General features: G+C 35.2%; 1 protein-coding gene across 1 annotated transcript; it reads right to left on the reverse strand.

The window, feature by feature from the left end:
* Window positions 1-4,303: 4,303 nt before the first annotated feature.
* On the reverse strand, window positions 4,304-12,772 carry LOC111404086. The gene is made up of 5 exons (XM_023032817.1): window positions 12,466-12,772; window positions 11,405-11,670; window positions 11,121-11,332; window positions 7,085-7,352; window positions 4,304-4,882 (listed from the first exon to the last, which is right to left on the reverse strand). Exons 1-5 carry the CDS (start codon window positions 12,557-12,559, stop codon window positions 4,592-4,594), a joined length of 1,131 nt encoding a protein of 376 aa, XP_022888585.1. The 5' UTR covers window positions 12,560-12,772; the 3' UTR covers window positions 4,304-4,591.
* Between the last annotated feature and the right edge of the window lie 1,806 nt (window positions 12,773-14,578).

Here is a 14,578-nt window from a genome sequence, read left to right on the forward strand (position 1 = left end):
TTTTAGGAAGAGTCTGTAGTGCAGTAGTCATGTTCCTTATTTTTCTGAAGTAGAGTCTGTTAGAGGAAGACGTGGAGAACTGGAAGTTGTGGTCATTTGTTTTGTATTTAACCTTGAAGATATATGAAAAAAGCATCTATCTGGCAAGTTGCACCATCACAGGTGTTTGTAGGTGAATCTCCTCGAAGTGATTCAGCATTCATTGTTCTTTTTCACTCATTTATCAAGTTGATTCCTAACAGATTATATTTCGGAGAAATTGAGAACTGGGCTTTCTTCATCTGGTTGTTGAATTTAATGGATGGGATTTTGTGGTCGAGTTGTTGTGATGGGAGGATTATGATTTTTATGATGAATAGTAAAGGAGGGATTTATTTTTATTTTGAAAAATCTGATTTTTGAATTTATTTATTTATTTTATTTTTTCTGGTGAAAATTGTTTTTGGCAAACAACAACTTTCCACATCGGATGCAATTATGTGATTTGGCATCCAATAATTATAATGACGTGTTAGACAAGCCATTCCGTTAGATATGTAATCAAATCCATCAATTTTTGTAAACGGCGTTTACTCAGTGATCGATGGGATCCCAGATTGCAAAATTTAGTGACTAAGTGGAAAGTTCTAAAGTTTAGTGACTCTGTGGAAACTTTAGGCAAAATTTAGTGACCATTTAGGGAAATAGCCCGTCAAATACTTATATATCTTGAAAGTTAAGGAGATAAAAATAAAAATGACTCCTTATAAACAAATTAGCATGATTCTAAAAGAAGACAACTTTGGAAATAAACTTTCATATTTGGCCAGCATAAGCAAGAATGCCAAGTTTCTTTTAAATTGACAATTTATATGTACATACCATCAACTTTATTTACCAATTACCACTTACAATCGCGACAATTTTTTATTTTTTGTACATGAAAGCAATTTTCCTGCATTTTCAAAAGAATCGAAATAACAAAACATTAGAATAATAATTTATAATTCTTCAAGAGTATTATCTTAATATTTTTTTCTTGAAACACTAATATGTATAATTTTGTTATTTGATAACAATGAAGCAATATTCTTATAGAATATTTAGAAATAGCAATTTATGCTTCTTGAGGAGCAATAGCAATAACAAATTATTCTTATACCATATTGATTTGAATAAAATGATGCCTTTTAGAATATATAACAATACAATATTATTCTAGAATATTGGTATAAGCAACTTTTTTTTTTTTTTTTTGAATATTGATGTTTTACATAATCATGCATCTTTGGGGTTAACAATTTAATAATTTTCTAGTATATTTTTATATTTTGTGTTATCAGGAATGATGATATTTTTCTAGAATATTAATATATATGGAATTTAGGCCTCTTCAGAAATATAAATTCTTTCATATGGGCTTCATGCTGCAACATTTTGTATATAATGTTTTTGCTTTTAATGAGCATTATATTTTATAAAGACATTCTTCGAACACAATCACACTATTTTTCAAAAATATTAATTAACAAAAATTTACAATTATTAAAAATAACAATACAATATACTTGAAGAATTTTAATATATATGCATAACTTATGAAGCAACGCTCTTCATACTCGTTATCATCCTTGTCCGCATCTCTCCCTCTTTCCCTTCTGCACAACCATTAAATTTTTGGAAGTTATATTGCTTTGTCCACTTCTCATTCGAACGATCGATCAAAATCCTACACCTCTACTATTTACACTGATTCTTCTTTCAAACTAAAGAGTCTAAGCATCATAGCTTATCAGATAGAGCGGGATGCAAAAGAAGAAATGGGAGACAGAAGAGAAAAAGAGGAAAGAAATGAGAACAGACAGATTCTATCATTAAGCACTTGCAATAAGGTCATAGCAAATATTGTATATGAGATTGTGTAGATTGTTACATCCATAGGCTAATACTTGTAATCTTGAGTTTGGTATTTCTTTTTGATCGATTGGGAGGATGATCCTTACGTTTTTTCTCTTTGTGATCACAATCTCCCGCCCTTCAAAATGTTCTCTGATAGTCCCCCAATACCTCCTCATAACCTATGTACTCTTCTCGACTCAACAGCTCGATCTTCGTCTCTGTCGCCTTTTGAACAAGAAATTTTTAAACCTATTGATCCTAAGACCGTTGACTAGGGTCGTAACAACCGAAGACATCTGGATATCCTTTATACCTAAGGTTGCCTTATTGAACCGTGTAGCATACTCTCTCAAAGGTTTACTTGCCTTGGATCACCTACATAAGCCCGATCTCCATTTTTTTCTCTTTCGGGCGCTACTTGAGAAATAGGTGGCAAATTTGCTTACAAAATCGATGAATGAAGTAATAGACCATGGGGCAATGAAACATACCACTCCCTTACATCGTTTCTTAGAGTCATTTGTAAAGCTCTACATGCTATCATGGCATTAGCTCATAAAGTTGTTACATTCTCGATCGATATCTATGTCCATATAATCCTTAGATCGACCCCCTTACTTGGATGGGGTGCTACCCAGTATTAAATGTAATTTTTTTTCAACTTTAAATTTTCATTCATGTAACTTTATTAAGGCCATCTCCAATCCATCACACTAAAAGGGTGCATCTTTTAAGCTAAAATTGTGCAATTTTCGTACCAACTCATTAAGCTCTTGTTTGAACCCTTTATCCAAAAACTCATTTTTAACCAAATATTATTTTAATAAAAGATTTTGCGTGTACATTCAAAACTTTTTCTTACTCTTTAGTCATATAATTTTCAAAAATCACTATTACAAAACTCATGGTAACATAAAAAGGATTATGCTATAGGTACATTTGGATGGGTATATAATGGCCAAGTGACATTTCATCTGTTAAAAAATAGCTTTTTCTATTAACCAATGATAAAATGTCATTTGGACATTATGTACACCGGGATGTAAACCCTATTATATACGTAGAATAATCCACATAAAAATGGGGCTCAAAACGAGGGATTAGTCTCCAACTCAATACACCAAGGGAACAATGTTTCCTTATTTGTAATTTGCAATTCCAAAAAATTATTTAATTACAAATTAGATTACTACTAAAATAAATTACATTTAATTAACTAAAATATTATATATATTAATAAATTTTGAAAATCATTACTCTTAATAACAAAATTAAAAAAAAATTATATTTAACATCACAATATAAAAAAAAATTTAAAAAATCACATAATTACTAATTATGTAATTTGTAATTTTTTTTTTTTAGTTTTAATGAGTAATTTTATATTATTCAGTAGTTATTATTTATTACTTGTTTACAACTTATTACGAGTGTTAATAAAAATAATAACCTAACTAAAATAAAGTTAAATTACTAAATAACAAAAGGATATAATAGAGATTAAAAATTTTTGAGTGCCAAATGAGGGGCAAAAGGAAAATATAAAAAATTGCATCACATAAAGAGCATTGGTCATCACATGCGTAATTGAGAAGCATTAAGGGTATCTCATCTTTCTTTGTGCACCCGTATAAAATCTCTCCTTGAAGCGGTACGTGAAGTCTGTCTTCACATTCTCACAACATTGGCCTCAAACAGGGATTCTCTTAAAAAATTTTGCTTCCCCAAAAGAGAGTTGATAGCCCAAATAGTCACTAAACTTTACAAAAAGTTTTTACAGGATCACTGAACTTTACAAAAAAGTATTCACAAGGTGATTGAACTTTAAAAATTATCCTATTCATCAGTGAACTTTGCAAAAAGTTTTCTAAAAATATTTTGCAAAAATTCAGTGATGAATGAAATGATTTTTAAAGTTCAATAACCCCGTGTAAACTTTTTGCAAAGTTCAGTGATGACTTGAGTTATTTTTAAAATTCAGTGACCCGATGAAATTTTTTTACAAAATTCAATGACCATTTGGATTATTAACCCCCCAAAAGAAGATAAATGTCTGTTTGGATAAAATTATTGTGGAATTATGAGCCTGTTTGGAAGTGATTTTGAGAATTGATTTTTTGACCGTTAGGAAAAAAGTGGGGTCCACCTGTGAGAGAAGAAGTCAAATATGACGGCTGGAATAGTGAAATAACGGTTAAAAATCAATTTTTTGGGAGGAAAAATCGCTCTCAAACAGGCTCTATATCAAAAAGGGTCCGTGAATCTTTCAAAATGTGTGGATAATATATGAGCATAAATTATGAATATTGTAAAAATACGGTTGAACCTAGCTCCAAACGTCCAAAAAATTAAAATAAAATAAAATCTTGAGAAAATCAGCAGCTTATCCAAACTTATAAAGACGTTTTCACTTAACAAGCGTCACTTTATAAAATGTGAAAGTAGTCTCAATGCTCATAATTTTGGCCACCAAATTGGCAACCAGTATTGCTCGTGAATTGGGACCACCTTCACTTCCATCACTGATTAATTCAAAATAAAAATTTTAGTATTTGTACAATATCTAGTCGAAAACATTATGTATTGAAGAAAATTTTTTATAACATAAACAAGAGCTCAAATGTAAATACACGATATTACAAAACCTGAGCTGATGCGCCAGAACAAAGTGCTGAAATCTAAATCCGACATAATAACTCCGAGAAATGCCCGTCTATCCAGCTAAAAGTGTTTTGATGATCAAGTCTGCCATTCCATCTGCAAATGGAAACATGTGTCCAGCGCCTGGTAGCTCATGATACTGAATCCATGGCAGCTTCTGAGCAATGTAACGTTGTGGTGTCACGGGCACAACTTTATCATCGTCTCCCTGCCATAGGTGAACCGAACCTTCACTTTCTAAAAATGGGTTCTCCAGACCTGTAGGATCAAACTCCCAGGTCCCAAATCCAATCATCAAATCACGGTGAAGGGATACAAAATCTCCTTGCTGTCTCACCTGTGCCTGGCCATGTCAGAAAAGTAAAAATTCGGGGAAAATATTAGTCTTGGAAAAGAAAATGGCTGGAGTTAAAATTGAACAAGAAAAGTTGCAAAAGAAAATGACAAGAGTATTATCAAACGAGTGTCATACAAGTTGCTTTCGGATTACATGCAGAATACATAAGGCAAAATACAAAATACAGGATATATGAAGCACGGTCCCCTTGTATACATATCTCGTAAACACATGCAAAATTGAGGGAGTAAAACTTGTTGAATTCACTGGAAAATGCATATACAAACAGCTAAGGGGGTGGTTAAAAAAATATGTATTGCACCTAGAAAGAAATTTGAGGCATCATAGTTGCTGTGATTAAAGATGGTGCTTCACGTTATTTTGACTTGAATGCATGTTAAATTGCATAAAGTTTCATATCTTGTAGACTAAACATATCTCGCTCATTCTTTGTTTGAAAATTAGATCAAAGAATCTGGAGAAGAAACACTACCGAGAGAGTTCATTGCAGAAAATTGTTGCCCATGTAAAGAGAAAGGCAGTAAGGAAAATAACAGCAGAAAAGCACGGCAGTCTGTCATTTTTGGTTTTGTTTGGGGGTACACTGGGTAATGGGGAATGGCTGGTCCAATCCTTTTTTTGGAGGGCTGTGTGGGGAAGTTGAGTGGGAAGTCCCGTGATTTTAACAATGGGAAGTCCAACGGGAAAGTTGTTTGTGGGAATCTATTATACAAAACAAGGGACTGGGAACAGACCCCGTAATCCAAATTTCCAATTCATTCTCAGCCCATTCCCTTGTACGAATGCCATTTTAGGTTTCTGCCCCTATCATTTTACCTAAAATGCTGCAGCAGATCAGAAAATAGTAGCCAATAACTACTTCACATCAAACTGTATTTTATTATTTTTAATGAAAAAGAATGAAGAGAAAAGTAAAACACAGGCAAGACCAATAGCAATAATTATAATTTATTGTGAGATGGAATACGCAAAATCTATGTATAATGCAAGGTTCAAGGAGTAAAAAATCAATAGCTAACACAGTATCTTATGATACTCATTTATTACAACTCAGCGTGTTTCGAAAGTGTTTATAAACAGTTTAAATTATAAATAGATAGAAATGAATTGTGAATATGTGGGTAGTACTTATTGTTTTCCTCGAAATGTATCAACGGCTTGAGTGTTTATAAAATGTTTATAAACATGAGCCAAAAATAGAGGCATCTAACGTTGGGGTAGAGACGCATCATGTTGTGCAGCTGATACAGTGATAATCTTATGTCTAGTGCAATTCAAGTATTGTCTTAAAATGCATATTTAATTATGCAATACAATCGTATTGTTATGTAATAATAAGTCCAAATAAATTCAAAGATTAACTCATCCGGCATGATGAAATTTCCACAATAGTGAACAATAATATTTGATAATGCAGACCTAGGAAAGATGTATAATGATGACTACTCTATTGTTTAACATGCATTCAACCGTCAAATAGAAGTAATACTTGTGATTATATAGAAAATGGATAAATTTCTCTAGTTTGACAATTTTCAATATTCGCCTACCGTTAAAGCTCAAAATAATTATACAATCAAAAGTAGAACGGTAATTACTGATTATAAACCTTAAGTGGAAAAAATGTTAGTGAATTGGAAATGTTCTGGAACTGATACTGAATAATAATTCTGTGATGTTAACAGTGGTAATTTATTAATCTCCACTTCTTTATTTGCTTCCTTGGTTATATATATATATATATATATATATATATATATATATATATATATATAAACCATAAACAGCTACTGATGGCATCTCTTAGTAATTTTTTTCCACATACATTTTTGTAAGAAATACAAGTATAAATGGTACCCATACTTCTAATTTTATTTTATTTGTTTTTTTTTTTTTTCACAAAATATCAGACAAAAACTAACAGCTAATGTTATAAAACACAAGTATCATACCACGGTGTACAGGAATTTCAAAAATACATATAGACACGTATTCACTGAACAAACATAATAATTTCGAAATCAACTTTAATTTGAAAAGAATACTTTACGGCAGAATACCATTAACATATGATTTCTTTAATTCATTAAAATTCATTTCTTAGATGTAATAATGATTGGGGATTAGCATGATGTTCATCATTATATAGCCAAACAATATGCATCAAAGTATATACATCATAATTACCTGATACTCCTTCCGTATAGATTGAATCTTAGGCATAAGTTCTCTGTCCTGGTTGGAGATAACTGCTGGGTTGTAATATATAAGACTTGAACCTGGAAATAATTTTTGAGTGTTCCACCAGTAGGTAAGCCATGGCATGTAGTGAGAAACACGGACCGCCCATTGATCTCGTGAAGGCTGCTGATCATAAGCTTCTTTGGTCAAGTTTGAAGGTAAACCAGGCCACCAATAATTGATGACTGGTGTTAAAAGAGCTGCTCCTGCCAATCTATTCAGGATCACAGTTCAAAAAAATATACAAGATGGAAAAAATTAAGGCTCGCATTTGAAGATAAGTATAATCACTTGGAGTAATGGTGCATTTAAAATGGTTTAACTACTTTGTTAGCATGTTGGCTAAGCTTAAAAAGTTACTTGCTGACACCATTTTCCGTAATGGACAAGTAGACAACAGGTGTTGGGCCCACTCGCATCTACACAAGCAAATTCCAGCTCGTTTTGACCGAAAATTCAGTCGGAGATATGCAATAGTTTTGTACGTGGGAGATGCTTGACGACATGAGACGAAAACGTTCGAGCATTGACAATATTATCGAAAATGGTTATATGTATAAACCAAAGACTATGGATAATTTGAAAAGGAACACAAATCCAGATTGAACACAAGAATATTTGAGAGGGGAAGTTTAAATGGTTTTTTAGCATGTAAAATGTCGTCCCCTTAAAATGTTACAATAGTTGCCATTTATAGAGTTTGGACCGACGTAGTAGCCATTGGCTCAGAATCACACGGCTTCATCTCATTAACCAAAGCCTCACATCACTTTCTGCCATACATTTAATACATTGACAATGTGTCAACCGCCCTATATCCTAAGTTGACAATTCTGACATTCGTTAATATAAACATTTCATCAATAATTTCTAAAGATATTCTGTAGCTTCTTGGCTACAGACGAGGAAGATAATGCTTCAGTGGAAGGGCTTCGGAACAATCAGATGGTGCTTCGAAACAATGAAATAGTGCTTCGGCAACTAGCTTCTTTATATTGACCAATTGGTTCTTCATTGAGTGTAAGATGTTTCCACGTAGCTCTTACTAGGAGCTTCGGATTATAAGGCGTAAAAATAGTCCCCCAAGTCTAAGCATGATTACTTATGTAATACATGAACTTCTATTTTATATTGAAACGAAAATTTTGTTGGGGTGGTTAATTTTCACCACCATAGTCACCCGAGTGCTTCTTCAACTCTTGTAAGGCTACTTCGCACTCCTCCGTCCAATGGTTCCCCTTTCAGAACCTTAAAGAAAGGAAGGCATTTATCTATTGCCTTTGAGACGAAACGACTCAAGGTTGCTATGCGTCCAGTAAGGTTTTGTAGCTCTTTGGTTTTTTTAGGCAACCTGATTTCAATCAGAGCTTTGATCTTCTCAGCCTTAGGGTTAGCCTCAATGCCCCTTTGATTGATCATGTCGCCTAGGAATTTCCCTGAAGCAACTCCGAAGGCGCATTTGAGGGGATTAAGTCTCATCCCATACCTTCGTAGTATTCTAAAGGCTTCATCAAGGTGTTTAGCATGATCCTCTACTTTCAAGCTTTTCACCAACATATCATCCACATATACCTCCATTATCTTTTCAATGAGGTCGACGAACATCTTATTAACAAGTTTATAATAAGTGGCCCCGACATTTTTTATTGTAACTTGAGTAGGCATTCATGAAGCTCAACAGTTCATGTCCGACAGTAGAATCAACGAGTTGATCTATTCGTGGAAGTCGTAAACTATCCTAAAGGCAAGCTTGATTAAGATTGGAAAAATCTATACATACGCTACGCTTCCCATTGTATTTCTTGACAAGAACAGGGTTTGACAGCCACTTCGGATAGATTGATTCTCGAATTAATTTCTCCACTTCATCCTTCGATACTTCATACCTTTTCGGGTTGAGGGCCCTCATTTTCTGTCGATGAGGGGGAGCTTTGGGGTCAATCTTTAAATAATGACAACTAACCTTTGAATCGTTGCCAACCATGTCCTCGTGTTTCCATACGAAGATATCTAAGTTATCGAGCAAGAAACATTTCAACTTTTCCTTAGCCTTTGCTGGCAAGTTTTTTCCGGCATGTAAGGATTTAGAGAGTTTACAGAAATCCACTGTGAAGCTCTCTAGTTCTTCAACAGAGTTGTATGAGGTTGCCAATCAATTACGAGGGGATCCAATTCATCAAGATTAGCCACTTCAACTTTCCCTTCTTCAAGGACTGATAGTACTTCAAAAACAACCTCTTCTTCAGAGGCATCTTATCATTTCGACGCCCTCCCCTTTTTAGGTTCAAGGTCGTCGTCCATGTCAATATCTATTAGAATTACATTGAAGTCTCTTGGTTAGGCCTCCCTATTGGAGTTTGAATAGCATTCTCTCGCACTCCTTTGATCGACTATGACTGGGGTGATGCTGTTTTCTGTTGGGAACTTTATGCATAAGTAGTGAATAGACGTGATAGCCCATAATTCCTTCAATGCAATCCTCCCAAGTACTTCTTGATAGCCAGAAGGATTATCAACCACCAAGAATTCCATAAAATGATGAGCAGTTAATGGTGCCGTCCCCATCTTTGTTCCTTGAGTGATTTTCCCTTTTGGGACGATGTTGTTATCAGTGAAACCAAAAAAGGGGAGTTTATTGGGGTTAACTCATGATCAACTTCCATTTTATCGAAGGTTGCTCCAAACATGATGTTGACCGACCTTCCATTTTCCACCAACATTCTTTTGAGGCTATTTTGCCCCACAACAGCCATTACTATTAGGGCGTTACAATGTGGATAGTGCACATTGACAACGTCGTCTAGTGTGAAGGTGACGAGTTGAACCCTTCTTTTAGTTGAGGGTTGGCTGCTGTTGACTATAAAACTCACTATTGAGAGGTCCTTGGCCTCCATTGCATAGTCTCTTTCATTTCTGGTCTCTTCCCTAACAGTCTCCAAAAATTGTGTCAATTTTTTGAATGGGTTCACGACCATCATTGGTTAAGGGGCTCCTCCTCTGTCTTTGGCCTTCCTCGGGTCTATCCAGCCTTCGAGGAGCATCATTCCTAATGGGACGCCTTGTTTCATCTTCCTAGGCTGTTGATCGTGGCTAGGGAGAGATGCGTCTCTTTGAAGGTGCCTGTTTCGATTGTTGATATGGGGGTGCAGTGCGAAATCCCTGCAATCAGAAGTACTGTGGCTATAGAAGTGGTGGTCGGTACAATAGAGGGTCACTTCGTTCCTATTTCTAGGTTCAGTGCTTCGTCCTTTGCCTCTTTCTATTTAAGAAACCATTAATTTGGTCCTCTTTTGTACGTTTCAAAGCTAGGGTTAACTTCCTCGTATGCCAAAGCAAGTATTGCATTTAGTGTTACTGCAGCTAGCGCTTGCCAAGGATTGAGGAGGTCGATTGTCCGACCTGGTGATCCATCAAGTGAGAGGTGAGACCCTTCCTCATTGCATTTGAGGAGGTGGGAGTCCTCGAGTGGCCCTATTTCGACGGTCTTTCAGTTCTTCATTGATAATTTCACGCCTTCTCATTTCGAGCAAGGTGCCATAGCTAGCCTAGTAGGGTCCTTGTTTTGTACATCTCTCTAAAAGAGAGAATTCATATCCAGCCGTATAGTGCGTCCCTGTCCGTAACTTGCACACAATATGTCATTTTATTCGTGTAGTCACCCCAAGTCTAAGCATGATTATTTAAGTAATGCATGGACTTCTATCTTACATTGAAACGAAAATTTTGTTGGGGTGGTTAATTTTAACCATCATTAATTATAATTAAGTTTTGTATATATACTTCTTTTTACAAGTCAAAGTTGGGAATCACCATCTATTCTCACACCAAGGTAAGAATTTCTTTCAAATTTTTTTTTCAAAGTAAGAAAAGTAACATGACCCAACATGTTCGGAAAAAAAAAAAGTAATATTTACTTATTTTTAGACAAACATGTTCTATGCTTCTGCGAAACCCCAATAGTCATAATTGAGATACATTATACCTGTGAGGGATATACTTAAGGCAGGTCCATACCACCTGTCCGCCCATAGAAAATCCAACAAGATAGAATTTGGATCCCATTCCCAACTTATCAGCAAGCTCCTCAATGTCAAAAGCGGTACTCTTAACTGTTTGTTTCGGGTTAGGATCACTTTCTCCATAACCAGCTCTGTCGAATGAAACAATATGGATTCCTTGACTTTCAACAAGATCCTGGCACGAATTTCAACATAAAAACATTGATCCTCAGAAATCCACGTAAAAACACAAGAAAAAAGGCCGTACCGGGTTGAGGTTTGAGGTTATAGCAGAAACATCATGTCTGCAACAATCAAAACCATGGACGAAGATTATTTTATACTTTGCTTTATCCTTTGGGACACCATATTCTTTGTAAGCCAACTGTCTCCCATCATTAAGTTGTATTCTGGTAGCTGTAATGGGAGGTCCATCTGGTGAGCCACATGTTATGGAAGGAGGAGGCCGAGTTGCCTGGTAAGCCCATCCCAAAAGCCCGACGAAGGAAACCAGTAGAATTTTCTTGAACACCCCTGAAATATTTTAGTTCCAACAGAAATGAGTTGGGGTATAGGTACTTTAATTGGAGGAGTTAGAGGTTGATTCAATAGTTAATGACGTATTAACCATGAAATTTGAATAAATTTATTGCATCAAACCTTTTGATGGCTGCACATCAAATGCAAACAACTTTAACCAAAAGTCCAGATACTTTAGTTTTCAACAAAATTGATTATTTTACCAAGCACACAGTATCTTAATGCACCAACAGGTACTTGATCACTCAAAACTTTAAATCCAAATTGAAAGCCACTCAGAATGTTATTTTGGATATAATAACTTTTCCTTCAATATCAAAATAAATAATAAAATATTGACTCACAGATAAATAACAGTCCTAACACAATAAGATGGAAAAATAACAGACAGTGAATCTAGTGAACATGATCAAGAATTTAGAAAATTCTCTCTACGAATTTAGTTCTCGGAAAAGCTAGAAAATTCATGTTTATATGTCAATCAAGTGAATATTGATTTGATGGGCATCAAGTAAATTATACACAGAATACAAATAAGAAGATAAGCAGCAACATATTTTCAATCACTTTCACATCTACTCTATCCAAATCTAATTTGCCATTTATTTATATCAGTTTTCTTAATTACAAGTCATTAATTCAAAAGGCCAATTATCCGAATAAAATTCTCAAACTTTTTCGCATGACATTCAGATACCTCAGTATTTGATAACACAACGACGGTGTATTCAGTATTAATTGAATCGAGAAAAATATGAGTATTGAAAAAAAAAATTAAGCAAAGCCCACCCGAAAATCCTGCAACGGAAGCCTTTTGCTTTGGTTTTCTAGTGTGAGCCCTTGCTGAGGCTGCCGATATTTTTCTGGACGTTCCAACCGCCATTTTCTTCTTTGTTCTTCGTATCAAAAGTCAATTCTTGCCTTGCTATAGAACATGAAATGAATAGATGACCAGAAATTCAAAGATCTAACGCAAATACTCACTAATACAAAACACAGATGGACAGATTGGCGGAGACAGAGAGAGATCTGAACGTCGTGATAGGTGGTGAAATGTTGATTAATGAGGGAGAGCCGCTGGTCAGTGAACTGTGATTATTTAATCATTTATTAATTATTTATTTTTGTAAGAACGTGTCAACATGGAACTTGAATAATATGGAAAAAAATATTGGTTTTTTTAAAAAGAAATTTGACAAATTTGACAATAGTACCATGCAACTTGTATAATTAATTTGATAACAAATTTGACAATATGTAAGTTCACAGACATCGTATTTATAGATTTGAAAATTGTTTTTGTTGGGGTTTTGATACCCAATAATTCCGGACGATGATGTCAAACGGTGTCGGATAGTCGGATTAGATTTCATAGGCTTCGGTCGATGATTAAAATATTTATTAAGACACTCGATTAATTGGTTCAACCTCAAAAACAACTTGAGGGTCGTTTGAAGCAACTTAATATAGTTAATGTTGCTCACGGCCCATTTACTTCTTAGATGACTCAATTTGTGTTCCGCCCCCTTTAACCATTAGTTGGTCCATGAGCCCACTATATTATTACACTCTAAAACTATATATTGGCCTCATTGTTGAATAAGCTGTGTGTGTGCGCAAATGAAAAGAGGCAGCCGACATTTTCTCTTCTTTTCTCTCTTGAGCCTTAAAATTGAATCTGTCTTCCTCTATTCTTGGTGATTCATTGCAGCCACTATATTGTGTTCTTTGTGAACACATTGAGTTGAGCAATCGAAGTAAGAATCGTTGTTTGGGTTGGAGCCATTGTTGGGTGTGTTTAATAAGGTTGAGATTGGTTCAAATGAGCCCGAAAAATCCACCATCGGATGTCAATTATTTAACATTTGGTATCAGAGCGACATTGGGGCGGAACTTCCGGCCAAAATCCGACCAAAAAATCGGCAGAAATCAGAAAATAAAACTGTCCAGAAAATTTTCCCAAAAATCGTATTTGCAACTTCAATTTTCGGCAAATCCAGACGTCTTTTGGTGAAACGGAGGCCGGATTCGTGATCTGCAGGTGGAGGCGGTGCTGGGTGGCCGGCGCATCTGGGCGACGATGGCGCGTGGCTTCTCAACTGTGGCGCGTGTGGGCGCGTGGAGCCGATTCTGGGAAAGCTGTCTTCAGGCAGTTTGTTCCTCACATTATATCTAACATTTTTCGTGTTGGAAGTTTTTCGTTTCAGGTTACACAGAAAAAATTAGACGATTTTACCCCTGGAAATCGAACTGCATTTCTTGGCAGACTGCACGATTATATTTGCTGAATCTTTAGGACGAATAGTGGTGGTCCTAAAGCAATAGATTCGCATCTCTCTCGATTATACGGACTCAAACACGTCCGCCCTGGTAAATTGGTTTAACCCGTTAATTTCAGAATTAGCACGTCACCGTGTGGGGTGACAATAGGTTGGGGGTTGTCATTACTTGGCAGCAATTATTTGTGCTAGAAATTAAGATTACTTGCTCTTAATTGTTACGATTGAGTATTTATTTTTGAATAAATTAGCGTATTGTGCTTTGTGCTAAAATTGTCGTGAAATTTCGTTTGATTGGATATACCTATTTTTTTGTTGTATCGTAAATTCCGCCATGTTGTTACTTTCGTTAGAATACCTAGACCTTACCCGTTCGAACTTTCCCTTGATCTAAGATCGCCAGTCTTACGAAACCCTAGGAATCTATAACAGTTTATATTGCGGCCGTAGGATTACTTTGTGTGATCTATTTGCCCAATTGATTGCTTCATTTTTCAAAAATGTCTTCGCATTTCGAAGTTGGTATTTTTAATGAAAAAGGTGATTTTTCAATCTGGCAACAAAAAATGAAGGATATTTTAGTCCAACAAAAGGTTTCAAAAGCCATTGAAGGTAATTTTCCA

This window comes from Olea europaea, chromosome 11 (genome assembly GCF_002742605.1).
Source record: "Olea europaea var. sylvestris chromosome 11, O_europaea_v1, whole genome shotgun sequence".
In the NCBI taxonomy this organism is placed as follows: domain Eukaryota; kingdom Viridiplantae; phylum Streptophyta; class Magnoliopsida; order Lamiales; family Oleaceae; genus Olea; species Olea europaea.